Source organism: Lipotes vexillifer, unplaced genomic scaffold (assembly GCF_000442215.2).
Source record: "Lipotes vexillifer unplaced genomic scaffold, Lipotes_vexillifer_v1.1 scaffold291, whole genome shotgun sequence".
Taxonomy (NCBI): domain Eukaryota; kingdom Metazoa; phylum Chordata; class Mammalia; order Artiodactyla; family Lipotidae; genus Lipotes; species Lipotes vexillifer.
In genome coordinates this window covers 1,086,314-1,113,300 of record NW_006794559.1, presented here as the reverse complement: position 1 = coordinate 1,113,300, position 26,987 = coordinate 1,086,314, and the positions used below count along the sequence as shown (strand labels likewise).

Here is a 26,987-nt window from a genome sequence, read left to right as displayed (position 1 = left end):
TAACACTCTTTCCTGGCCGGGGGCCGCCTTCTTTGATCAGGATGTGCTCATGGAGCTCCTGGAACAGTGTGCAGACGGACTCTGGAAGGCCGAGCGCTATGAGCTGATCGCCGACATTTATAAGCTCATCATACCCATTTACGAGAAGCGGAGGGATTTTGAGGTATCTGAGTGGTTTGTTTTCTCCCGTTTGAGAGGACAGTGGAGTGACACACGTCCCCAGACATTCTTAAATGCAGAAAGCGCAAGCAGGCCATTTGAGCAATGACCTCTGACCTGCCATGTGACACTGGCGGTCGCCACCCTCAGAGCCGCCAGGTGTCACACTTCTACCCAGACCTCAAATCTCAAAACGACAAGGGTTGGGAATTCTGGCACTCCACCTATGTGGGAAAACAGTGACCCTTTCATCCTTCCTGGGCTGGGGAGGCCATCCAGTTTCTCTTAGCTAAGGAATGGAGTAGGAAAAGCAAAGACTGCAAACGTCATCAGAGGACTGAATTGGCTTACTGCACTGGAAATCCAGTGGGTCTTCAATATGCAGGATGGCCCTTTGGGTAGAAAACAAAACAGTTGGATAATGATCACTACCAGTTGTGCTGTCAAAATTCATTCTTGATTTTTTTTTGAAACTCAAGTCCAACGAATTTTCACCTATATAGTATCATTTCATTGTTATTTTAAAATAATTCTACTAGTTGCAAGTGGGAAGAAATCGGGTTTGTTCTGCTTTCCAGAGGCTGGCCCATCTGTATGACACACTGCACCGAGCCTACAGCAAGGTGACCGAGGTCATGCACTCAGGCCGAAGGCTTCTGGGGACGTACTTCCGAGTAGCCTTCTTTGGACAGGTGAGCCTCCTCTCTGTTCTCTAGGCCGTCCCAAGTCCTTTTTTTCTTGTTTAAACTCTATATACAAAGTGGTATTTTGTAAATTTTCTGTTTTCTAGAAATGCTAATTTGATGAATTTGTCATGTTTAGTATGGTTCTTATCTTCCTCAGTAGTAAACTTTCTGCCTTTTTTTTTTCTTCCTGTCTTTTCTTTATTACTTTCTTAAGGCAGCGGTAAGTTCTCCTTCCATAAGATATTCTTAGCGGCATCTTTGGTACCTCAGTGTGGTTTGCAAGTTTCCTTTTCAAGTCTGTATGTATATCTGTTCAGTCATTACAAACTCCAGAACAAAATTAACATTTTATTCCATTTACAGAAATAAATCACCTGTTCCCTTACACGTCTATACTGCATGTTTTAAACCAAAATTAAGACTTTCTGGTTTCCTTTGTCCCTGTGCTTCTCTATCTTTTATAATACAATATCTCTGCAAGTAGATTTACCATTGTAATATTTCAGAAACCCTTTAGAAAAGGGGTCATTTAAATTTAACTGAAAGTTTAACCTCCGAGTCTCTAACACGATTAAATAGTATAAGTTACAATCCATTTATTCAGAGTGTGTGGTTTTCTGTGAGCATTATATAACCTTCAATTTATCCTGTTATTTATTGTCTTTTATAACTTTATAGCAATACCAGTTTACAGACAGTGAAACAGATGTGGAGGTAATTATAGTAAATGCATAAAAAGCAAGTAATGTAGTGAAATTACTGCATCTAAACTCCTAGTTTGATGTGGGTGTTTTTTGTTTCATGTTAGCCTGCATTTTTTCTTTTATATACTGTGTTTTTTGCACCATTTTCTCTCTTTCATTTTAGATGGGAAATTTTTTTTTTAATTTATTTCAAATATTAACCCCAATCTGGGCTTTTTAGTTTTCAACCTTTTTCACTTCCCATGCAATACTTAGCCTTCCTGTATCGACACATGATTGGTGCTAAAACAGATGATGACTGGTGATAATGAAAATATTTCCTGATCTTATGCTACAGCCCTTTAATATTTGTCTCATCAGGAAGACAAAATAGAATTTACACCAACTTCACATAACTTTTGCCAGACCAGAAAGCTTCCTTTTATGCCGTAAAATCCCAAGTAAACGGCAGAGATCAGGAGAAGGGATGTGTGTGTGTTTCTGAGGCCTGTGGATAGCAGGCTGTTGAGTCATGTCTTAGTGAGTTCTGCTCCTTGGGAATGTGAAACAGGCTTGAATCCCATGATTAGAACTTCACCGAGGGAACACAGTCTTGAATCCCCAATCTTTCATTTCCCTCAACACTTAACGACAGCATTCTTGGATGAGTTTGCAATTTTGTGTTTCGCCTTTACCTTGCACCCAGACCTCACATTATTATCATTTTCCTTCCTATTCGGAAAGCCTGATTTTGTTTTTAGAATCATTCCCTTTTTTGTTGTTGTTAACTCCTGTAGCAAAAGAATCCTTCCTGGGTGGTAAGCCTTGGGCTTATATTTGGGGATAGCTCTAATTGTGCTTTATGTCACAGGGATTCTTTGAAGATGAAGATGGAAAGGAGTATATCTACAAGGAACCCAAACTCACGCCTCTGTCAGAAATTTCTCAGAGACTCCTTAAACTTTACTCAGATAAATTTGGTTCTGAAAACGTCAAAATGATACAAGATTCTGGCAAGGTATGACTATGCTTGGAAACGTATTATAGCAATATAATATTGTTTTTTTATGTATGATTGATCATATATTACATATTTATAAATGTGGTAGAAAACAGAAGACCCAGGAAAAAGTCAGGAATGGTTGGCCCTGAGTGGCAGGTGTATTTTTTTTTCTTAATACCTTTCTGTGCATCCCAGGTGTCTTTCAAACCTTTAAGCAAACCTTTATTTCATAATTTTAAAGATATTATTTTACAAAATAATTAACATCTGAAAGGATATACTGTTTTTAGTCCCGCTATTCAGAAACTCTGTAAGAGTAGGGACCTAGGTTCTGTTTGTCGTTGTAGTTTTTCCTTGCACTTAGCACAGTGCCTGGCATGTTACTTGACACTCTGACTGATTGTTTGATATATGGACAGATGGATGGGCAGACAGAGAGACCAAGGAATGAACTAATTAGCCAGCACATTTGTAGGAATGAGATCTACTTTCTACTTAGAGAGGCTGTCCTCTGCTGTATTGCTCTCATGAAAACCCTTTCTGAACGTACACGTTTTTCCTATATGTTTATGTGTTCCACTGTCTTCAGGACATCTCCCGAGAGATGGGATCCCTTTGCTTCCGGAAACTCAGGCCAAGATAGAACTTCTGTTCTTTGCATTAAAAATGCTTCTCCTGCTCAGTTTCCAGCAGCAATAAGCTCTACCTTTTTCTCAGTTGATCCTTTTGGAGGATCCTTCGTTCATTTTTTTTTTTGCCCTGAGCCCTGCTTTGGAGTCCCCAGTGTCTGGAATCTCTTTCCTTGGGGCCCTTCATTTTCTCCAGGGAAGACTCTTCCAGTCTCCTGCCCAGGTGGTAGGGAGGGGACAAGGGAGGGGGGAATTCTGAATTCTGGAGGCAGGGGATTAGCAAGGATGCAGGTCCCACGTCCGGCTTGCAGTCTTTCGCCTGCCCTCCCTGCATCCTGCTCTGTTCCTTGCCCCTGCTTTCTGCTGAGACTGGTGAACCCACTTAGACTCTTTCCAGACCGGTTTCTCCAAGGAACGGTCTCTTCTGTCTTGTGGGGCTGGAACTAGGGAAGGGAACCCGGGGTTCTGCCACCTCCCATAGACTTTGGGCCACTTGCCACCCCACACGTCTCCTGGTCACCAAAATCCTGGTCCTGGTCCTCTACAGATGCCAGTCTGTTCAGGCTCCATAACAGATACCATAGACTGGGTGGCTTATAAACAACAGAAATTTATTTCTCACGGTTTTGGAGGCTGGGAAGTCCAAGGTCAAGGCACCGGCAGATTCGGTGTCAGGTGAGGTTCTTCTAACTGCTTCACAGACTGCTTGCTGTCTTACTGCCGGGTCCTCACGTGGAGGAAGGGGTGAAGGGGCCCTGTGGGGTCCCTTTTATAAGGGCACTAATCCCATTCATGAAGGCTCTACCCTCCTGACCTAATCACCTCCTGCCTCCTAATACCATCACATTGAAGGTTAATATTTCTGCATGAGAATTTTGGGGGAATGCAGACATTAAGTCTGTCACAGCAGGCTTTTGTGGGGTGATCTGACTCCCCTGTTGTTGCCCCTCTCCATGGGAACTTGGGTTAGAACTTTCTCTCCCAAGTCAGGAAGTACATCTACATGCGCCTGCCTTCCAGATATTCGTTAAATTCATCCACTGCTGTTCTGTCCTCTCTTCTTGGTCCTTGCTGGTTAATTCTATACTGTCATTTTAATAGAGTTGCGCAAAGGAAAAGGGACAGACGTACATTGTTGGTCCATTTTTAGCTAGAAACCTCAACACAACCTTATTAAGACCTACTTCCTTTCTAGACCAAATCACTCAGGTCCAACTTGCCTTTTTCTCTGAAACCAAAACCTTTGTCTGGGTCAGGTTGTGGCTTTAACCTTAACAGCCTTCTGTCAAGGTTCTCCCGCATTGGTTCTTCTTGCCCTTTTGATATGTGGTCCTTGATGCAGCAGCTGAAAGACGTCCCAGACCTTTTTCTCTTCCTCAAACACCAGTCAGTCCTTTATTCCTTCTGCTGATGCACACATACAAGTTTGAAGGTGAAAACTAGGGAAACACCACTGAAAACTAGGCAAGAATGGTCATTTCCTCTGCTTTTAAATTGTTTCTGCTAAAGAAAGTTAAGTCTAAGAGGTCTGAATACACTTATAGTGATTGGCCAGATGGCCTTTTCTAAAAGAAAAGTAACTCATGACGGTGTATTTTCTGAACTTGTAGAGTTTAAGGCACCTGCACACCTGTTTTTCATGTCTCTCCACAAACGTCTCTGTTAAGAGAACAGTGGTGCATGATAATTTGGGACCAGTAAACCCATCTTGATCTCAGTTGTTTGCCCTCATTCCAGGATCGTCTCCAAATTCTCTGTATGGTCATTTCTTTCATGTCCCCTTTTATTGCTCTAGAAGCTTAAAAACAATATGTGCAAAGTTGATTTGTCTCCCTAATAAATTAACTTTTGTTTTTGTCTGGAAAGTGCCTATGTTTAATTTTCTAGCACTTCACAGAAGTTAGAGCACCACGAGGTCTAGCCGTGTAGTTTTAAAAGCATTCATGTGCTGAGTCTGTCAGGAACTAAATTTATAATCTGAGCAGTCTTAGATTAGTCTGTACCTGTATTAAATTAATTCATCTACATCTGTCTATATCTAATCTATCTACAGATTAACTATGATTTGGGGGCCTAGGCTTTAAACATTATTAGTAAAATAAACATTTTTGTCTCTAAGCCCAATATGTAAAAATACGGCTTAGAAAATAATCAGAGGAATCCAGACGGGGAGTCATTCCACACAAAAACTAGCACGATGTCTTCAAAAAAGTCAAATGTCATGGGAAAAAAGTAGTCTAGATTAAACAAGACTGAGGAGACAAAACTAAATGTAAAATGCAGTCATTGATTAGATTCTGGTTCAAACACAAATAGCTATAAATAATATTCTGGGACACCTGAGGAATTCATCTCAACTTGGTATATTTGGCACTATTAGGAAATTAGTGTTAATTTTGTTACATATGATGATGTGTTGTGGTTATGGAGGAGCATATCCTCATGTTTAGGAGATGCTGGCTCAAGTGTCATGATGTGAACCACTTACTTTGAAACGCTTCAGCTAAAAAAAAAAGGCCACATATACATGTGCATGTGAATAGACACATATAAACAAATACAGCAAAGTATCAGCAGTTGTTCTCAGTGGTGGGTATGTGGGTGTTCATTGTACTATTTTTTTTCAAACTCTTCTGAAATTTCCCAAAACTTTTACTAATACGAAGTGGAAAAACACAGCTTCGGCACGCTTTGGAGGAGTCCTCTCAATAGCAATAGCAATATTCCATTTCCTTTATGCATTTAAAGGTCAACCCGAAGGATCTGGATTCCAAGTATGCATATATCCAGGTGACTCATGTGATCCCGTTCTTTGATGAGAAGGAATTGCAGGAAAGAAAGACAGAGTTTGAAAGATCTCACAACATCCGCCGCTTCATGTATGAGATGCCCTTCACCCAGACTGGGAAAAGGCAGGGAGGCGTCGAAGAGCAGTGCAAGCGGCGCACCATACTGACAGGTACAGTCTTCCCGGCCCCTTTCTTTAAGCATCTCACCCAGACATCAGCCCAGATGTCAAGATAAAGAGCCCTCCAGAAGGGGACCCAGAAGCATCTAGATTTGGAAGGGCCCTTCGAGCTTAGTTAACTTTCCTTACATATCCATTTCAGCTTAACGTGTATCTAATGCTCGCTTTCGAGTACTCGTGACATTTTTCTGTTTACCTGTTTGTATTTTATTCTTCCACCAGACCAGAAGTTCATATCCGATGTCAGGTAACTTACCCTTTTTAGAATCTGGTGAAAACAGCTCAGGATGCTTTTGCACACAATTTCAAGTGATTTTCAGACTCTCTAGACCCATGGCCGCCCCCCCAGGTCAAGAACCCCCGCACACAGTGCTGCATCTGTGTCATGGGAAGAGACCCCTTACACACCAGCATGAGCCTGCTCAGAGATTCTAGGTGGGGTGAATAAATGGGACTTGAGGCTGGACCCCACCCACCTAGTCTCTGAGTGGCTGGCCACCTTTAGCTTGGGCACCTCCAGTACCAGGAAGCTCACTGCATTCACAGGCTGCCCATTCAGCTGTGCCAGAGTTTTAATGGATCCTTTGGTACTGCTTAGCCATTGATCACCCACCCCCAGAACTATGCTGTGCATCATCTCCCTGTTCCTGACAAGTGTAGAGTCATCTTGGGAGTGATTTCTACCTTCTTTAGAGGAGCTTGACTCCATCGCTCTTAGGGTTAGGGTCAGCAAATGACTGGTAACCTGAAATCAAATGCTTTCTTGACTTAAAAAAAAATTGGTGAGGAGGATGTTGAGAATGCCAGTTGTGTCTATATCTGCTATTGAAGCCCATTTTTCAAAGAGTGGCCACACTTAAGTCGAACCTGGAAAGCACCCGCTGCTTGTCCAGCAGTCGACGCTGTCAAGTGTTCCACCTGGGCGGGAACAGGGATCACTGTAATAGTTGGTGAAAGGAGCGCTGTGAGGGTGGCGTGTTTCAGGTGAGGCTCCACCCTCGCCAGTGGACAGTACACTTTAAATGGGTGAACTGTGTGGTGTGTGATTTATGTCTCAGTAAAGCTGTTGCCAAGGAAAGAATAGGGTTCATTATGAAATAGCTCAGAACAGCATATTGCACAGGATTTTTCACCGTTCTTATGAGAGAACTGAGATAAAAATTAAAATACAAAAAAAAAACCCCAAAGCCCTACATTCTTAAAGAAGGAGTCTCTGCTCCTGCTTTTAGAATAATAAGATAACATGTAAGGCACAAACAATATTGGCCTCTAAAACGTTAGCCCCTCCCCATAGGTAAATGAATTGTTTTTCTAATGGACACAGTAGCAAATTCTTACTAAGCAAAATAACTGCATTTCTAGGTGGAGTCATTTGATGAGAATTACCAGCTTACCACGTTTATCTCTACGGCTGTGATGACCTCAAATCAGTGCTTATCAAAGGTTGTTCTCGGGAATATCAGCAGCATCAGCATCACCTGGGAACTTGTTAGAAATGCAGGTTCCTGGGCTCCACCCAGACCTTCTGGATCGAGGACTCTGGGGTGGGGCCCAGATGGTTGTGTTTAACCAAGCCTTCCAGGTGATTCTGGTGCCACTCAAGTTTGAGAACTGCTGATTTAAATAAACCTAGCTCACTGATGAGTCAAGGTCAGGATTTTTTATTATGATTATTCTGCTCAGGTAGCATACTGATTCATAAACAGTTACCATGAGGTGCTTTCCCTGGCCCGTTTCCCGTTTTGTCACAGAAATATTTTTGATTAGATAACGAGCTAGAGCAAAGCTCTGTACGTGCCAGAGCAGAGGGGACAAAGAGTAACCCCACTGCAGAGAGAAGCAAAGTAGACACCGGGGCTGTTGGCTTGGGAAATAACCACCTTGAGAAGGTGTGGGCAGTGCAGAGCCTGGGCCTGGGTCCTGTAGACCCAGTCACATCCTCACTGTGTGACCTTGGGCAGGTCACTTAACCTCTCTGCACCTTAGTTTTTCATCTGTAAAAAGAGATTTGTACTATCCATCTGGTGTCAGAGAATTTTGTAAGTTATGCCCAGGTGGGGAAAGAATGCACTTCATTTTGCCACATCTCACCCACCATTGAGCTCCTTGCCTTTTGAGGTTGGTGAGGAGTGAAAGGAGATTATAACACAACAGAGCACCAAAGAGGGGTGCAGTTTTTGTCCTGAAAGATTCTCAGAATTTCAGAAGGATAATTATTGGGTAGTGTGAAGATTTAGAGAAGGGGTTATAAAAATGCTATTAAGAGCCTATAAACTACATCCACCTTCAGTTAAAGACACACAGACCGGGATATTCTGAAGACCTTGAATTTGAGAGTTTTCCGTTGTGTTATCAATCCCTTGGGTTCTTCTTCCACTGCATTGCTTCAGAGCTGACCTTTGGCCTTCTAAGTTGTCGGGAAGCCCCTGCCCTCCCTGCCCTCTGAACCCAGACTGGCTCACTTTCCTGGATAGTTTAGTCAGTTAGCTGCAGTTGTGGAATCATTTGAAAAACCTAATGATTGCCCCCCTCGGTGTAAATTTCTGAGCCTGCCTCCCTACGTGATCTCCTCTGTTCCTTCTTTCGTGGAACTCATTCCATGGAGTTTCTTCCCGGTCACTGTTCCAGAGTCTTCCAAATCATGTCCGGACTCCTACTCAGGTTGGAAGTATCCTCCCGCCCCTCACCCTCTGTTCGGTCCAGCCAGACCGTACACCCACCCGCGCTTCTCAGCTGTCTCTCCCTCGTCCTCCTGCCTGAAGGGCTGCAGATCACTGGTATGGGCCGTTGATTAGTAACACGGTGGCTCACTCAGTCCACCACCTAATTTTCCACCTTCCAGGCCCGTTTGCTCTTTCATTTAGCCATTTGGGCAGTAACGCATTCTTCAGCTCAGCTAAATTCATTGAGCACAGGCAGTGTTCCAACTTGGCATATCAGCTAAACAGAGCTCTCTGGCTTGTGCAGCTTAGACTCTAGCAGGAGGAGGCAGATGATAAACAGTAAATATAATGGGTAAATGTATCTGTGTTGGAAGGTCATACACATTCTGGACAGAAGCAAAGGGGGCTGGAATTGTGGGGTTGGGGGCAGGGGGGCTGCAGTTTAATGGCATGGCCAGGGTAGGTTTCACTGACAGTCCAGACTTGAAGGAGTTGAGGGAGCGGGCCCTGCGCACGTCTGGAGGGAGAATGCCAGCAGACAGGTGTGGCTGGAGCTGAGTGAGCCCCAGTGAGAGGAGAGATGAGGCCCGCAAGGAAGGCGGGGGCCGGGGCAGTCCCAGACTGCGTGCACCGGGGAGGCTCACGCACAGACTGGAGTTTCCTGTATCATCACGCCCCTCCTTTGCCTCGTTGACTCTCCAGTTAACCATCTTAAGGAGCAGTGACTCAGGACTTATTTGGCTGAGTGAAATCAGCGCAATGTGCACATCTCACAGACACCATTGGAGTTGGTTTTTCGCTCTGAAATAACGGCGCTACTGCGCTGTGGCACTCAAAAACACTGTGATAACACTAATCACGTGTGTTTGGACATGGCTGTTAGCCTCATGAAACGTGTGTCCTGACAAGTGAGAACGCAGTGGCCCTCCCCTCTGTAAAGCGTGTCAGTCTATCACATGCGAGTTCACCTCTGGCCGGAGGACCGTGTTCTGTCTCCCTGGCTGATGAACAGCAGCATCTAGTTTTTGTCATGTATCAAAGGAGCCTTCGGTCCGAAGAGGACTTATCAATCCCAGGGTTGCCACTTAAAAACTCTGTGTCCACAAGGAACACAGAAGAAATAGTAGACACAGACCCTTGGCCTTAGATTAATAAAGCATGTAGCGACTAGAACAGGCCTGTTGTTAAGTGTGTGACAAACAAGGTTGCATCACGTTGAATGTCTTTTCCAGCCTTGTTCAGACTCTGGGTAACCCGAGGGAACTCTGTGTTTTGCAGGGAGCCGGGCTTTCTCATTTTGTGATCAGTCCTTTCTGAGTAAACCCTCCCCAGCCACTTAGTAAATAGTAAAGAATCCAAACATAACACTTCCATCTTACTTTAGCTTGTTAAAAAATAAGCTTTTAAGCATATATCTACCTGTCTATTCATAAATATATATTAAATAAGAATATTATAGATTTTTACATATACCATACAAGCAGTAAGGTAGAAGTGCAAAACAGTACCGAATTGGAACCAGTTATTTTTCTGTTCTTTTTTTTTATATATAAATTTATTTTATTTTATGTATTTATTTTTGGCTGCATTGGGTCTTTCTTGTGGTACGCAGCCTTCTCATTGCGGTGGCTTCTCTTGTTGCGGAGCATGGGCTCCAGGTGCACGGGCTCAGTAGTTGTGGCTCGCAGGCTCTAGAGCTCAGGCTCAGTAGTTGTGGCGCACGGGCTTAGTTGCTCCACAGCATGTGGGATCTTCCCAGACCAGGGCTCGAACCCATGTACCCTGCGTTGGTAGGCAGATTCTTAACCACTGTGCCTCCGGGAAAACCTTTCTGTTCTTCTTTAAATGAACTCTTTGGTGTTGATATGTTCAGGTGTCTTATTATAAGAAAGGAAAACAATATCGAGTGGTGCCTTTTTTGGTAAAAAAAAAAAAAAAAAAAAAAAGTGAGAAAAATTAAATATTTTTATTTAATGTTTTTGAATCATTTAAAAGTTTTTAAATATCTTTATTATTATGCAACTCAAAGAGTTTGAATTTCTGCTTCATAAAATACTTTGCTTGGAAATATATTCTCATGTTATTTTTCATTGATTTCTCTGGCTGTACAAACTTAAGCATGTGATTCAGAGTTGTTCTATGGCTCAAGCGTATTTCTATGGAACTCTTTTCTGGACTTAATTTATTATATGATATCTCAAAACTGTTTATTTAGTCTTTTTTATATTTGCAAAGCCATCTTATACCTACTAGCTCATTCAGCTCTCTCATAATTTCTAAGGAAGTGCATTTATGGGCGAGAAAATTGAGCAGGGAATGAGAAAGTGATTTCTTCAAAGACAAACTTCTCATATTAAAGTTGACAAGAACGCAACTCTCTTGACTTTATGTGATGCCTGTCCTGCACAGTGATAAACGAGGACAGTATTCTGGTTCCACGAAATACTGGCGTGTGACCTAGGCAAGCTCTGGGTTCCTTATCTGTAGAAAGGGAGTAATGATCACTTCTACCTCAGTACTAGTGAAGCACGTGCAAGCTGTGGACTCATCCTAGGCCCTGTTGCTCCACAGCCATACACTGCTTCCCTTACGTGAAGAAGCGGATCCCCGTCATGTACCAGCATCACACGGACCTGAACCCCATCGAGGTGGCCATTGACGAGATGAGTAAGAAGGTGGCCGAGCTCCGGCAGCTGTGCTCCTCGGCCGAAGTGGACATGATCAAACTGCAGCTCAAACTCCAGGGCAGTGTGAGCGTCCAGGTGAGCCGGGTGCCGGACCAAGCAAACCACAGGGCAACAGAGAACAGGTCCTTAGACCACGGGAAATTTTAGGTCGTTCACACCAGCAAGGTCCAGTGTAGATCCCTGCCTTTATCAGGTGATCCCCGTTACCTCCCTTCAATATTTGTGCAGTTTCTCCTGATACCAGAGGGGCGGTAGCCTTGGGGCTACGAGAGTGTCATTCTCACCAAGTTGTCTGCCAGGGGTAGGAGATGGCTCTCCATACAACCTGGTTTTTCAATAATTTGAGGAATTCTGGGTGCCTAATTGGAAGCATAAAGACTCTTTTAAATATAAAGGAAGTGTGGATAGCTATAGGTTTTCTTATAAAACTATTGTTTTCTGGTTTCTATGAAAATTGCACCTGAAAAAATACATTAAGTTTCACTCTCTAATGTTATCTTTTTTTTTTTTTTTTTTTTTTTTTTTCTTTTTTCCTTGCGTTATGCGGGCCTCTCACTGTTGTGGCCTCTCCCATTTGCGGAGCACAGGCTCCGGACGCGCAGGCTCAGTGGCCATGGCTCACGGGCCCAGCCGCTCCGCGGCATGTGGGATCTTCCCGAAACGGGGCACGAACCCGCGTCTCCTGCATCGGCAGGCGGACTCTCAAGCACTGCGCCACCAGGGAAGCCCTAATGTTATCTTTTATTAACAAAATTATTCATTTTAATATAGCCCAGCTAATCAGTTTTTCCTTTATTTGTGTGTCCTCTTTAAGAAATCTGTGTCAGAGTTATTCTGTTTTCTTTGTTTTAGATTCCTGTGTAGGTGTGCAATCTATCTGAATTGGCTTTTGTATGTGGTAGCATATAGGGGTCAAGACATTTTTTTTCCTATAGCTGTTCAAGTGATGTGTACCATTTATGGACAAAGTCGTCCTGGATCTAGGTGCTGATTACACGAATGTGTTCAGTTTGTGAAAATTTATCAAGCTAAACACTTATGATATATGCACCTTTATGTTTGTGTAGTGCACTTCAATCATAGGGGGTTTTTTTCAGGTATTTTACGTATATGATTTCCTAAGAAATTAGTAGATGTTAAATCACTCCCTCCAGGGACTAGCATGCTTCTTGCTTTATTGATGTTTTTAAATGTATACAAATAATTCTGGCATCTGCTTTATGTATATGTATATATTCCCATATCCAATTATTTTCTCTTTCTGGAAGGGTGTGTTTATGAAAGTTACATATAGACTGTAATACAATGGTTTCATTTCCTGAAGTCAGTTTTTGTCAGCTTTTTATCAGGTCCACGCTGAGCTGTTACCTAACATTTTTCTAAATGTCTGTCATTCACTGCAAAAGTTTTCACAGATGTTTTCGGCCTCTTCCCTTATGGCCCAAAAGACTAATGTGCCAAAATAAGTTATCAAGCGAATATGATAAATATTCCAGCCACATGATTGATTAGATAATGGGCCAGAGGCCAAAATTTTCTGCAGCTTAAAACAAAACCTGGCCTGGGAACATCCAGCCTCTATCTAAGGCCAGTGGAAGAGTGTGTGTGCCAGTAAGGGATGGGGCTGGACAGGTCTAGCCTTCTAAAGGGCAAAATGTTCCCTGCCATTTGATAGTGACCTTGAGGGGGTTTTTTTGTTTGTTTTTTTTATTTTTTATACAGCAGGTTCTTATTAGTTATCTATTTTATGCATATTAGTGTATACATGTCAATCCCAATCTCCCAATTCATCCCACCACCACCACCACCCACCCCACTTTCCCCACTTGGTGTCCGTACATTTGTTCTCTACATCTGTGTCTCTTATTTCTGCCCTGCAAACCAGTTCATCTGTACCATTTTTCTAGATTCCACATATATGTGTTAATATACGGTATTTGTTTTTCTCTTTCTGACTTACTTCACTCCGTATGACAGTCTCTAGGAGTGACCTTAGCGTTGTATAAATGCCCCATCATCTTTAAAAGCAAAGAATTCCATGATGAAATGAGGAGATTAAGTTTATACACATGCACCCTCCAGGGTAACAACAAAGCTGGAGTCAGGGGAAATGAACTTTATTGTTTTATTTGTGTGTTTCCTTCATTCTTCCACCAAGAGCCTCTGGGGTTCCTGTTGTACAGGACAGAGCCATCAGGTGGCTCCGTGATTCTGTACTCCACTCCAAGATCTTGTTATGCTGGACTTCATGAAGTCTCATCAGCTTCCCTTCTGCATCTTCTTAAAACTGAACACGTGTATCGTTTTGGATAATCCTTCATTTGGGTTACCTTTAGGTTGTTAACATAGCTCTCCCCACATATCCAGTAATCATATCCAGTCATCAAAAAGGGTTAGCTAGTTGTCCCTGTCTCAGAGGGCCCCACCTCTAATGTCTGTGCCCCCCGTCTCCCCACCTCTGGTGTGAATTCTCTCGGCTCAGTTACTGTGCAAGTCCTGTACAGTGTGGACCAGGACCACGGCCCGTCCCCTTCACCGACAGCCACAGATGAGGCAGACAGCCCTCCCTACTTACCTTCCAAGTCCACCAAACCTCCCAGGAAAAATCATGCACTAATCACATGGTCAGGAGCTTTCCCAAGATGTCTCAGGTGCCTGGAACTTTGTCCTTCCCATCCAGTGTGTCTAACCTTCTTTCTCTCAACGCTCCCACGATTCCTGACTTACCCAACCTCAGCGAACTCTTCTTGGTGAATTAAAGGAGACATGCAGGGCTCTGGTTCACTTATCCTGTTGCTAAATGCCCCGAATCTTTGTCTTTCCAGCCCACCTGAATGGTTAGTTCATTTGAGGATAGCAGATCAGCTTGCGCATGGCTATCTACACAATTCCATGAGGTGAACAGTTGGTTTTTTAAAACTGGCTCATGTGCTTAACTTTTCAGTTTTCATTGCACTCACCAGATTGACCTCTTAGTTCAGGGTCATGTAGCACAAATACCAGTTGGAAGACTTGGGCTCTGATCTCAGGTGTTTTGCTTATTGGCTGTTCGACCTTGAACGGGTCCTTAAGTTTTCCAAGCATTGGTTCTTCCTACATAAAATGAACCATCATCACAAGTGCCCTAAGGATGGCTGAGATGATAAAATCAAATCGCTTATAACATCATGAGCTTTATTCATGGTTTCCTCTTTGGTGTCCTAAGTTCCTGGAGGGCAGAGGCCATGACTAACTCACTCAAGCAGCATTTTTAGCAAGTGCCAACTGAAACTAAATTAATGATAATTGGTATTTTCTTCATAACGTAATTTAAGATCCTTGTTCTTTATCTAGGTCAATGCTGGTCCACTAGCATATGCCCGAGCTTTCTTAGACGACACAAACACAAAAAGATATCCTGACAATAAAGTGAAGTTGCTTAAAGAAGTTTTCAGGTAAAGCACACGGGAAATGTCTCTTTTTCTTCAAGTATTGATCATTTCTGTGCTCACTCAAGAAAGAGATCCTACCAGTTGGACTCATCCTTTGTTCTGTACATGCCTTGATTTCCCTCTCTCGCACCATTCCAGGCAGTTTGTGGAAGCTTGCGGTCAAGCCTTAGCGGTAAATGAACGGCTGATCAAAGAGGACCAGTTAGAGTATCAGGAGGAGATGAAGGCCAACTACAGGGAAATGACAAAAGAGCTTTCTGAAATCATGCGTGAGCGGGTAGGTGCCACTCTGGAGTGCTTCTCATTTTTAGGGAGCACACATCAGCTGGGGTCTCAAGTGCCCCCGATGATAGCCTAAACCCTCCAACATCCTTCCAGAATTTTGCTATCTGGAGGATAGTGTAGCGTGCGGCACTGCCGCTACTACCTAACCATGGGTACCTGGGGAGCAGCTAACGTTGTGCTCACCCGTCATTGTCTAATATGACCAGAGGAGACCAGCACCCTCCTCCTCTTTATCACTTAATCTAGCTCAGAAACACCTCACATCAAAAACATATACCAGTACCATTCCTGGAAGCTTCTTTATTCACCCAGTCCTTTGGAAGAACAGGGTTTACCAGCCTGGTTTAAGGAACTCTCTGTTGTAGTAAGTGTCTTTCACCATTTAAAGAGATAGGGTCGTTCAGTTTTCTACTGTTTACAGCTGACCTGGGTGCCCTCGTGGGTTCCTCAAGGCTACTTCTTTATTCCTTGTCATTGTGGGCAGCTTTCCTGATTACACTGCTACTATCGTCTTCCTGTATGAATTCCTTTTGGTAGGATTACATATGTGGGCTCAGTGGTCATCAGGGGGGACAGCTGCCCAGGGAACTGAGTGAATCTCAGAGGCCATCTCCTATTGCTTCTTGAGGGGTCTGTTCTTCATCAACCACAGCGACTTCTTCTGAGTCACGGACTCAGTCTTTATGATTAGTGTGGGCACCTTGATAGCACATGACTGCTTCTGTCTGTTCCCTACGGTACTGTCTTTCATTCTCACAAAATGGAAGCCAAGACCATTTGTGTCAGTTAACTTACCATGTGATGATTTAGTGAGAGGGATTCTGTTGTAGGAAACTAACTTAAATGTCTAAGCTTTAACTTGCTTTTTTTTCTCCTCCATGCTCACACGTTCAGATGGGATGGTAATGTCATTTTTAAATTTTATTTCTCTGGATCTTGATAACTGGCTCACATAAAGTTATTACTGAGTTTGGGCAACTGCAGACATTGACGTAATGGCCATGCACGTGCAAAAAGAAGCCCTCTTCTGGGCATTTAGAAAAGTAGGAAAACAAAATTGAATGAACATGTGAATCGTTAAGCAGGAAGAGAGGGTCTCATGGGAACAAGTTTTTGGAGAAAGCTCAAGGTCTTTTCCATGGGGCCTCCAGACAGGATGGAGAGCTTGATCAGTGGGTGCCAGCACTTGGCACTAGAAAAGATGAAAGTAGGAGGAAAATTGTGGGCTGAGAATATTAAAATAAACTTCCAGATTGTATGGACACCATGCCATGCCGTGCTCTAAACTACACCTTGAACTTTCCACTATCTCAACAACTATGAAGATTAAGCTTTGAACCCTTGAGCAAAAAGAGTCATGACCTGGAGTAGACTTGCTTTTGGATTTTCCGGGGGAGCCTCTGAGTGTGTGTGTTCTTCTCAGTTTCCACCTGGCAATAGCCCAAGTCTTGCACTTAGAATTCTTCCCTGCATTACTGAGCGTGAAAGAGACTTGATCAGGGTCAGCGAGGCAGCCACTCTCTTGCTCCCAGGATAGAAATCTGTAAGACCCTAAGAGAAGGAGCTGGTAGAGAACACCGATGCTCCAGATTCAATTAAAAAAGACTTTTCCAGGGGACAAGGCCAGGTCGTGTCCCCATCAAGTATGTGTAGGATAGGCCTCAAGGTGCCTTCTAACCTGGTGAGGTTAGAAGACTCTCTACTCACTAGCCTGGAAAGGAGACAAAACATGTTGTTCTTGACTTTCTCCTTAAAATCCTGATCTGAAAAACGCCATGTGTGAGGTGAGCTAACACGCTCCCTCTGCAAACCGCCAAAGCCAAGCTCTCTGAGGGCACCACCACTCACAGTAACAGTGGCCACTGGATGGTAAATGTGAGACGTGTCATTTGGAGCAGTTTACGCTTGCGTAACCTTGTGTTTCTGTGCCTCGAGATTTGCCCCCTGGAGGAGAAGCCCAGCGTTTTGCCGAATTCCCTTCACATCTTCAACGCCATCAGTGGGACCCCAACAAGCACGCTGGTTCACGGCATGACCAGCTCGTCCTCCGTGGTGTGACTTCATCTCGTGGACCGCGTGTGGGGACTTGCTTTGTCATTTGCAAACTCGGGATGATCTCCAAAGCTACTCACTGGGCACGTGCAAGACCCGGGGAGGCGGAGCCCGAGGAGAACGCGCGAGAAGGGAGAGAAAGAGCCGCGTTATTTCATAGCAGATGTTCTGCAGGGTCGTAGGAGAGCACACATATTTTTTTAAACCTTGCTGGCAATAGTCAACATTTTCATTATGTCTTGACAGAGGTATGTGGCAGACACTCTTAAGCTGGAGTTAAATTTTATTCTTCCTTACAGAGTAGTAGTAAAAGTAAACGGCCTGGAGAAAACACGTATTCTGGAATGTACATAGCACTGAAATCGAGGCTGGGGTAACAACCTTTTGCCTCTAGGCTAAGCTGGAAAATCTTGAAAATATTTTTTTTTTCCTGTGGCACATTCAGGTTGAATACAAGAACTATTTTTGTGACTAGTTTTTGATGACCTAAGGGAACTGACCATTGTAGTTTTTGTACCAGTGAACCCGGAGGTGTAGTGCTTTTATACTCATTTACTTGCATTTAAAAAATATGAAAGCTTAAGAAACTATGTGAGCTTAAGACTAGTCAAGCAGTTTAGAACCAAAGGCCTGTATTAATAAACACAACTATGCTAAACATTTAAAGTAGTACAGTATACTGTTATGTACATAGAGTTTGTTAATACAGTCTTGGCACTGTGTACATACACGTATGACATTTCTACATTTTTAATACTCACATCAGCTTCCGCATAAAGTTTAATTGTGGCAGATTTGTGTTGTTCTTAGTATATGCAACACACTTGACCTTACTGTTTTATTCTTGTACATAAAAAAAGTGCAATATGGAGATGTATACAGTCTTTGCTACGTTAGGTTTCTAAACTGTTTTAAAAATTTCATCCTTTTGCCAAAATGGTGGAGTATGTCATTGGTAAATCATAAATCCTGTGGTGAATAGTGGTGTAATGTAAAGCTTTCACCATGTTATATTTTCTTTTCAGACATTAATTTAGTAATTTTATATTTGGGAAAAATAAAGGTTTTTAATTTTATTTAACTAGAATCTCTGCCCTGCTGTAATTAAACATTCTGTAGCACAGCTGTATTAAAAATAACATTGCTGATTTTCCAGTAGTGAGTATTGGGTATTTATTGTCTGACAGTCCTAAGAGGGGCAGGATATTGAAATATTTGGGGGTGAAATAATGTGGTAAAAGAAATTTGCTTTAAAATACCTAAGGGGGACAAAAAGAGGGTAGGTAGATGACAAATGTCGGTAATTGTGGAAGCTGAGGCTGGGTACGTGGGCATCATTATACCCGTTTCTCTGCCTTTGTGCAAAGTTTCCATGGTACAGATATCAAGAGGCAGGGCTAGGGGCCAGATCTTCCAGGGGATGTGGATAAATGCTTTGCCACACTGCAGTCTGGCTCTGAATTCTACTGGTTGTTCCCAAGTATACATAGACAAGTTAATACTTCTGTCTTTTCCTCTTCAACTCTACCAAGGTCTCCATCTTTATCATCTCCCTGCTTGCTTTGAAGGTGAGTACTCTGGGATAAGGTGGTCATTTATCCCAGCAATGCATCAGTGGCCAGGTGTGCCCACACTGCCTGTGCCCTACATCATCATAAACGCTGAAGCCGAGTCAAGTGACGCCTCAGACTGCAGGTGCTGGTCCTGCCTGTGGTGTGCCCAGGGACCCAGCGGAGGAGCCACTCAGCCCCAGAGTTCCAGTGATGGAAGAAAGAGGAGTCTTTCACAAGAAATAAAATAGCTGGTTTTCCTACTTGCAGGGTTTTGGAGGCTGTCTTTTTTCATAACCAGTTGAGGAAGGAAATCATGATGCTGTGTACATCCTGAGCACCCAGATGCCAAGGATCTTATGGTGTCTTTTGGAACTTCTCTATCAGTGGGCAAGGCTGTATTTTACAGATGGCGACAAGGTCATGAAGAAGAGATGTGAGGAGTTATGACAACTCACCAGGCTGCAGCCCATTCATTAGTGGATCCAGACTTAGGGCTTGAGAAGATTCTCTGCGTTTGCCCTGAGTCTCTGACATGTCTGCCCCATGTAATAAACCTTGACTCTCCCTAACACCAGCAGGGAGAGGTATAAGAGTTTGTCTCCCTTGTCGCCAAGCTGGATTTCCTGGTCACAAATGCCTAATTTAGAAGCCATAAAATGCAAGTCATCGTGCAGTAAGATAAACACATCTAGAAAGAGCTAACTTGCTATCTTGTGGTTAAACTTGGAAAGTAGTTTGTACAGATTTCATGTGAGATAAGATTCAGCTTGGAAGGTGGCCAACCCTCACTAATTACAACAGTGGAGAAAGGAACCATCTCTAAGATGAAGACATCTATTGACCCTGCACTGAAACACATTCACATCAATTAAAAACCTCATTTAGTTTACGCATAAAATTTTAATTTTGGTATAAAGTTACACATTAAAGTAGCAGTTGATTGGGGAAAATTGTGTTTTTTAACATTAAGAAATCTTTATTGCTAACTTTCAATAAATTTTTAAATGTTTTCCATAGATCTTATTTATTCTTTTTTTTTAATTGAGGTAAAATATACATGACATGAAATTTACCATTTTAACCATTTTTAAGTGTACAGTTCGGTGGCATTAAGCACATTCTTATTGTTGTGCAACCATCACCACCATTTATCTACAGAACTTCTTCATATTCCCAAACAAAAACTCCGTACTCATTAAAAAAGAACTCCCTATTCCCCCTTTGGGAAAATTCTTTGAAGTAACTTTGGAATTAAAACACTGTTCAGTACTTTATCAGGGATATTTGCCACCTGGGAACTAACTAACTCTAGGTAGTATACATAAATAAAGTCAGCCCCTTGCATGGAGAAAGCTGTTGAGAGTAGGGATGCGAAATTAAAAGGTGACTTATGTAATAATCATTGGGATTTACATAACCCTATGTCAGAGTTACTTAGTGTAGAAACTCTGTTCCAAAACATATTGATTTCCATCAAGAGGGGATTGTTTGCATAAACTATTGTACATCTACACAGTGACTCCACTGTGTAGCTATAAAAAGGGATTAGTATCTCTGTTTACTGCTTTGGAGTGATCTTCAAGATACCATAGGTACAAAACACAAGACAGAGAAAAGTGCAAATAGTGTGCTACTCATTAAGAAAGGAGGGATAAGTAAGCAGAGATCATTGTTTTTTTTTTAGATGGAAGGGAAAAATCAAAAAAGAAAAGTTTTAAGTTATTACCTATATGGGGAGAGAGGGAATAATACATAGGGGACAGAGTTAGAAGATTAACCTGTTCAAATATAATTTGCTTCATAGATTTGGCCCTAGAACCATGTGAATATTTACAGAATTATTAAAATAAATTTTTGATTCCTAAGAATTGAAAGCAAAATGAAATAAACATAGCCACATATACAGTTGATGACACAAATACATAGGAATTATTTCAAATGACTTTAAAATACAGGAATTTCACTGTGCATCTCTAGTGACATGTACCCTAAGGACAAAAATAGTAGCAACAAATAAATAAATGATCGGTTAATAAACACAAAACATTTTCAATAATTGTTTTGTGGAAGTGGTGTTTTGTTTCTGTGAGATCATATTGTCATTCTGAGACTGTTGTGTGTTTACTGTTGGAGAAAGTAAATGAGTGATTATGTGGATATCATTAGGAACCAAGTTTTTGGCATGGGAGAAAAAGAAGTTACACCTATAAGACAAAAATAGGTTAAATTAAAACCCTTTAGTTCTGAATTTGATATGGAGATATGAATTTGAACTCATCATATATTTGTCTTAAATACACACTTATTTCCTCACTTGGTTAACTGAAAAGACTTAAAAACAATGACCAAGCCAGTAGCTAATTAGCACCTCTAAGTGCCCAAATTGTGGTCTCTAAATACCTTTCTGACCAAAACTATCCAGGCTCCATGGAGAATGGCTGATTCTAGATTTAGGGCAGAAAATGTCCAAGGTGAGTCTGGAGCGTCTTCTCATACCTGACTTCTGTGGGACTGGCAGACACCACAGACCCTGTCAAAAGAATTTCAAGAAGCTCCTTCTAGGTAGATATGGGATGAACATAAACAAGAATAATAATAGCAGTGGGTTAAAATTATATAATTAAGTTCATGATGGTACTAGAAAAATAAAGACTGGCAACTATTGAAGGAGCTAATATTACCAAGAAAGACAAAGAGGTGATACATGCCTCAGGATGGAAGTACACACCACCATCTATGACGGAGTCTTGCCAAAAACTGTAACCTGAATCTGATCAAGTCTGTAAATCTAACCACCAATTCCCTGGGAAATACAGGACACAGAGGAACATGTTAAGTGACACCACGGGGAATGCAATCAGCAAAATCCAGTTCTGTGGGAAGCTCTGTAGAACAAACGATCTGATTTCTTCAATAAATTTCAAGAAAAAAGAGATGGAGTGGGCACTTATATGTTAAAAGAAATTCAAGGTTCTCTTGATACGGTATATCTACTATGTAAAGTAGATAAACTTTTCCCTATCCCTTCCACTAAATACAACTAAAATCCCTGGACATTATACATTAAAAAACAAACAAACATAAGAAGACTCGAAGGTAAAGTGAAGGAAGCAGACCAGCCAGCAACATTGGGACCCAAAGAATGATAACAGTGGTAAGCCCCCCAGTTTTTCTGTTTTTTTTTTTAAATTTTGTTCAAGGCCTTTTTTTTGTCTTTTTTTTTAATGTTTATTTATTTATTTAGGCTGCGTTGGATCTTCGTTGCTTCATGTGGACTTTCTGTAGTTGCGGCGAGCAGGGGCTACTCTGTTGCGGTGCACAGGCTTCTCATTGCTGTGGCTTCTCGTTGCGGAGCACGGGCTCTAGGCACGCAGGCTTCAGTAGTTGTGGCACACGGGCTCAGTAGTTGTGGCTCATGGGCTCTAGAGTGCAGGCTCAGTAGTTGTGGTGCATGGGCTTAGTTGCTCTGCGGCATGTGGGATCCTCCCAGACCAGGGCTCAAACCCGTGTCCCCTGCATTGACAGGAGGATTCTTAACCACTGCACCACCAGGGAAGTCCCCCAGTTTTCTTTATACCTCGTATATCCCGTACTTGGAGCTGAAGAATTCAGCAACACGGAAATACCTGCAGGCACAGACAAAAGAAGATCAGCACCACTTCACGCTCATTATTATAGCTATTATCCAAAAAAAAAAAAAAAAAAAAGGTTTTGATAAGGATGTGAAGAAATTGAGACACCTGTGCATTGCTGGTAGGAATGTAAAATTGTACAGCTCTTGTGGAAGGTGGTATGATGGTCCCTCAAAAATTAAATATAAAATTACCATATGATCCAGCAATTCTACTTTGGAGGATATGCCCAAAAGAATTGAAAGTAGGTACTTGAACAGATATTTGTACACCTAGATGCATAGCATAGCATTTGTACACCTATGTTCACAATAACCGAATGATGGTGTCCACTGGTGAATGGGTGGGTAAACAGAATGTGGTAAACAATACAACAGCATATTATGCTGCTTTAAAAGGAAGAAGATTCTAACACGTGCTACGACGTGGATGAACCTTGAAGACGTGCTCAGTGAAACAAGCTAGTCACAAAAGGACAAATCTTGCACGGTTCCACTTATATGAGGTCCTAGAGCAGCCAGATTTACACAGACAGGAAGTAGAAGGGTGGTTGCCAGGGCCTGGGGGGATGGGAAATGGGGAGTTAGTGTTTAATCGGTACAGAGGTTCAGCTGGGTACGATGAAAATGTTGTGGGCTGGATGGTGGTGCTGGTTGCAAAACAGTGTGAATATACTTGGTGCCACAGAACTGTACACCTTAAAACGGTAACTTTTATATGTATTTAACCACCGTTAAAAAAATAAATAAATGAAACAGAAGCTGCCCCCTCTACCAGAGGAAAATGAAAAGGGCAGTGTAGCAAGACAGAAAATTTTTAGGCCACGGTGGCACTACTCCAGCCAACACCACAGGAAAAACATCCTAACCCACACCCACATCAGCAATGGCCAGGTGGGGAGCTAGACTCCCACCCTCTCTAGGCTGGAGCACGGGTCCAGCACACCTGCCAGGGTGGGATCAGAAAGCCCGAAGGGAGCCAGGACTCTCAGCCGCGCTGGCCTAGCAAGAGTCCTGCCCCTGTGGTGCCCCTGGAGACCCCTGGGGAGCCTGGACTTGACAGCAAAAGCATGACCCATAAGAGGACAAATTGATAAATTGAATTTTAAAAGTAAAAGTGAAAACTTTCATTCTGAGAGGACTCTGTTAAGAGGATGAAACTATAAGCTACAGACTGGGAGAAGATATTTGCAAACCAATATATCCAACAAAGGACTAATATCTAGAATATATAAAAAACACTCAAAACTCACCAGAAAAAAATCAATCCAATTAGAACATGGGCCAAAGACTCGGATAAACATTTCACTGGGGAGGATAGTGACACCACCAAATGTTGTTGAGAGTGTAGAGAAACTGAATCACTTGTAAATTGCTGATGGGAAAGTAAATTGGCCAGTTTGGCGGTTCCTTAAGGAGCCATGTATGTGACTGCCGTATGACCCAGGGATTGCACTCTTGGGTATTCGTCCCAGGGAAATGAAAATATTCATTCACACAAAAACCATTACACAAATGTTTATAGCTGCTTTTTGTATAATAGGTCAACCTAGAAGCTCCTCAACAGACTGCGGTGCACCCAGGCCGTGGATGCTACTCAACAGTAGAACGGAGTGAACTACAGGTGCATATAACACCTATGAGTCTCCAGGGAATATGACGGGCGAAAAGAGCTCATCCCCAAGTTACATACAGTATGATTCCATTCACATAACATTCTTGAATTGACAAAATTACAGAAATGGAGGGCAGTTAAGTGGTTGCAGGGGGTTAAAGAGGGGGTGGGACGGGAAGGAAGTGGGAGGCTGTGAGAGGGCAGCCTGAGGGATACCTGAGGCTGCGTGCTGCCCGCCCTATCCTATCTCCTGCCCAGCCAGGTGCTCCTACTGCCAGGATGGCCTGTGTCACCTTTGGGGGGTTGTTTGAGCCAAGACCGTGGCTGGCATCAAGCAGAGTACATGTGGCACTTGAGCTCCACACTCAGAGTGACCGGGCTATGCTTCGAGTTGGGGACACAAATGCTGTCAAATGTTTCAGTTAGTAAAGCAGGTCTCACAATGGTAGAAAAATGATGAAGTTTCCTTTTCCTGACTCTGGGCTGCTTTTTCATAATTATATCCGTGTCCCTATTCTCCTTGTCACCCTTTCCTCATGGTGACAAGTCCGGTGGTGGTGGTGGGGGGGGCGTTCCCCATGAGCACAGGCAGAATTTGGATGCATGTTTGTCATTCTCTTGGCACTCGTATAGTTTGCAACCAACTCAGTGCGATCATGACCAAGAAAGTCTCTGGGTCATGCCAGCCTTGGGACAGAGCCTGAGAACTTGGCCTTGAGTCCTGTTGTGAACCACGCCATCCCCTTGGCTGTCGTGCCCGTCATTTCCCATTCCCTGCTTCACCAACTGATGGGATCAAGGTTATATCTTTAGTACTTTAACACTTGTGTTTCTTAGTATTCACAGAGAACAGTAGCCTCTGTTCCCTGTAGTGATGGGCTGAATAATGGCCCCTGAGCGGGAGACCATCCTGGACTATCCAGGTGGGCTGGTATAATCAGAGGTCCTTGTAAGAGGGATGCAGGGGGAGTGAGAGTAGTCAGAGAAGGTGACGTGATGACAGAAGAAGAGATTGGGCTGATGAGCTTGCAAAATGCAGGAAGGGGCCACAAGCCAAGGGATGCTGGCAGCCTTGTGAAGCCGGAAAAGGCAAGGAAACAAGTTCTCTCCTGGAGACTCTGGAAGGAACCCGCCCTGCCAACACCTTGACTTTAGCCCAGTGAAACATTTCGGACTTTTGACTCCCAGAAGTGGGAGGTAATAAGTCTGTGTTAAGTCACTAAGTTTACGGTAATTGGTGACAGCAGCAAAGGGAAACTAATACACCTGGTATTGCTTTAACTAGCGCTCCCTAGGAACTAACCAGCATGTTGCATGGCCTCCACTTCCAGAGACCATGCAGTCCCTAAAGCCACGTTCTCTTCCTGAGGTCCCCGTGTGCTCTGTAGGGTCTTGCTGGCATTGGATGGACTCTGCCATTTGTCAGGAAGTTCCATCTCCTCTGTCCAGGGATGTTACCCCAGGAGACAGAGGTGTCTTCTGTTCTAGAAAACTCTAGCACAGGCCGGAACAGTAGTGCAGCCCCCAGAGTTTGGACAGAACCACCTCCTTCTGGCAGACCATCCCCTTTGTCCTCCCCCATGTCCACCTCCCCTCTGACCACTGCCTGGACCCCAGGGCGCTTTGTAATTTTATTTTTTCTGATTTGCGAGGATAACAGCTGCACCTTGCAGAAAATCCATGCAGTACAGAAACGAATAAAAAAAAGTAAAACTGTGGCAGTTCACCCAAATTGCTCTCCAAAAAATAACACGAGGTCAAGGGCACAGCTCATTATCTTGTCTCCTTTAAAGCTTAGCGTCTTTCTTGGATTCGTGGTTGTATTTGAAAATTTTCTGACAAATGTTCCAATTACAGTTCACTTTGGACTATAGAATCTGCCTGGGACAGCTTGATGGTATTATTTGGACTTGAGCAACTAGAAAAAGACAAGGAGATTAAGCCACCGGAGGTGAACTGTATCTTAATTCAGCCTACACTTACTAGCTGTTTGACAGTGGGCAAGTTTCTTAACTTTTTTGCCTCGGTCTCCTCATCTGTTAAATGGGGATGCTAATGGTTCCCAGCACCTCCCATGGCCCTGAGGATTACAGGAGTTAAGGAGTTAAGAACTTAACTACTAGGGCTTCCCTGGTGGCGCAGTGGTTGGGAGTCCGCCTGCCGATGCAGGGGACATGAGTTCGTGCCCCGGTCCGGGAGGATCCCACATGCCACGGAGCGGCTGGGCCCGTGAGCCATGGCCGCTGAGCCTGCGCATCCGGAGCCTGTGCTCCACTATGGGAGAGGCCACAACAGTGAAAGGCCCACGTACCGCAAAAAAGAACTTAACTACTTAATTGGCTCTGAGTAAGCTCAGAGTAAATACCCCTTTTTTTTTTTTTTTTTTTTTTTAAATCAAGACTCAGCTCAGATGAGGAAAGAGGAGAAAATTCGGTATTAATTCTTGCTCAATAATTGTTTGGACCTGTGTTTTCCTGCACATGTCCTGTGGAACATTACTGATTCCAAAGGATGTGAGATGTTAGTTGGGATTATGGGGAAACAAAATTAAAAACAATTAAAAATGTATGGGTATAGTAGCAAGGCAAAGTTAAGCAAGTGCTTCCTATGGTACTTCTCAGGGTCTTCTTTATGGACTTGCTTCCAAGGTAGGTCTCTCCTAAGGGGCATTTCCCCAAATTAATTCATTGAGGCAATCCATTTTGCTTCTCTAAAGCCTGTCCCAGTACCAGTGTCCCACAGAAGGCACTCTGGGGACTCCTCCGTTAGACCATACAAGACCCATCCTCTGTCCTGCCTTTTCTCCCCGTTCTGTGTGGAGCAGTGGCTCCAGTATGCTTGTCGAGACTCCAGCTGGGAGCACAGATGCAGTGGTCACCTCCTCCACCTGGGCAGCTAACCCTGGGAGAGGAGGGTCACCGCTACTCCCAGATTGGCTGAGC

General features: G+C 43.2%; 1 protein-coding gene across 1 annotated transcript in view; it reads left to right on the top strand.

The window, feature by feature from the left end:
- Positions 1–17,252, top strand: part of DOCK9 (dedicator of cytokinesis 9) — a 176,829-nt gene extending 159,577 nt beyond the window's left edge. The window contains exons 46-53 of the mRNA XM_007467228.1: positions 41–163; positions 738–851; positions 2,400–2,546; positions 5,909–6,119; positions 11,363–11,553; positions 14,812–14,912; positions 15,048–15,186; positions 17,130–17,252. Coding sequence (XP_007467290.1) covers positions 41–163; positions 738–851; positions 2,400–2,546; positions 5,909–6,119; positions 11,363–11,553; positions 14,812–14,912; positions 15,048–15,186; positions 17,130–17,252 — 1,149 coding nt within the window. The remainder of the gene's footprint in view (positions 1–40; positions 164–737; positions 852–2,399; positions 2,547–5,908; positions 6,120–11,362; positions 11,554–14,811; positions 14,913–15,047; positions 15,187–17,129) is intronic.
- Positions 17,253–26,987: the final 9,735 nt, after the last annotated feature.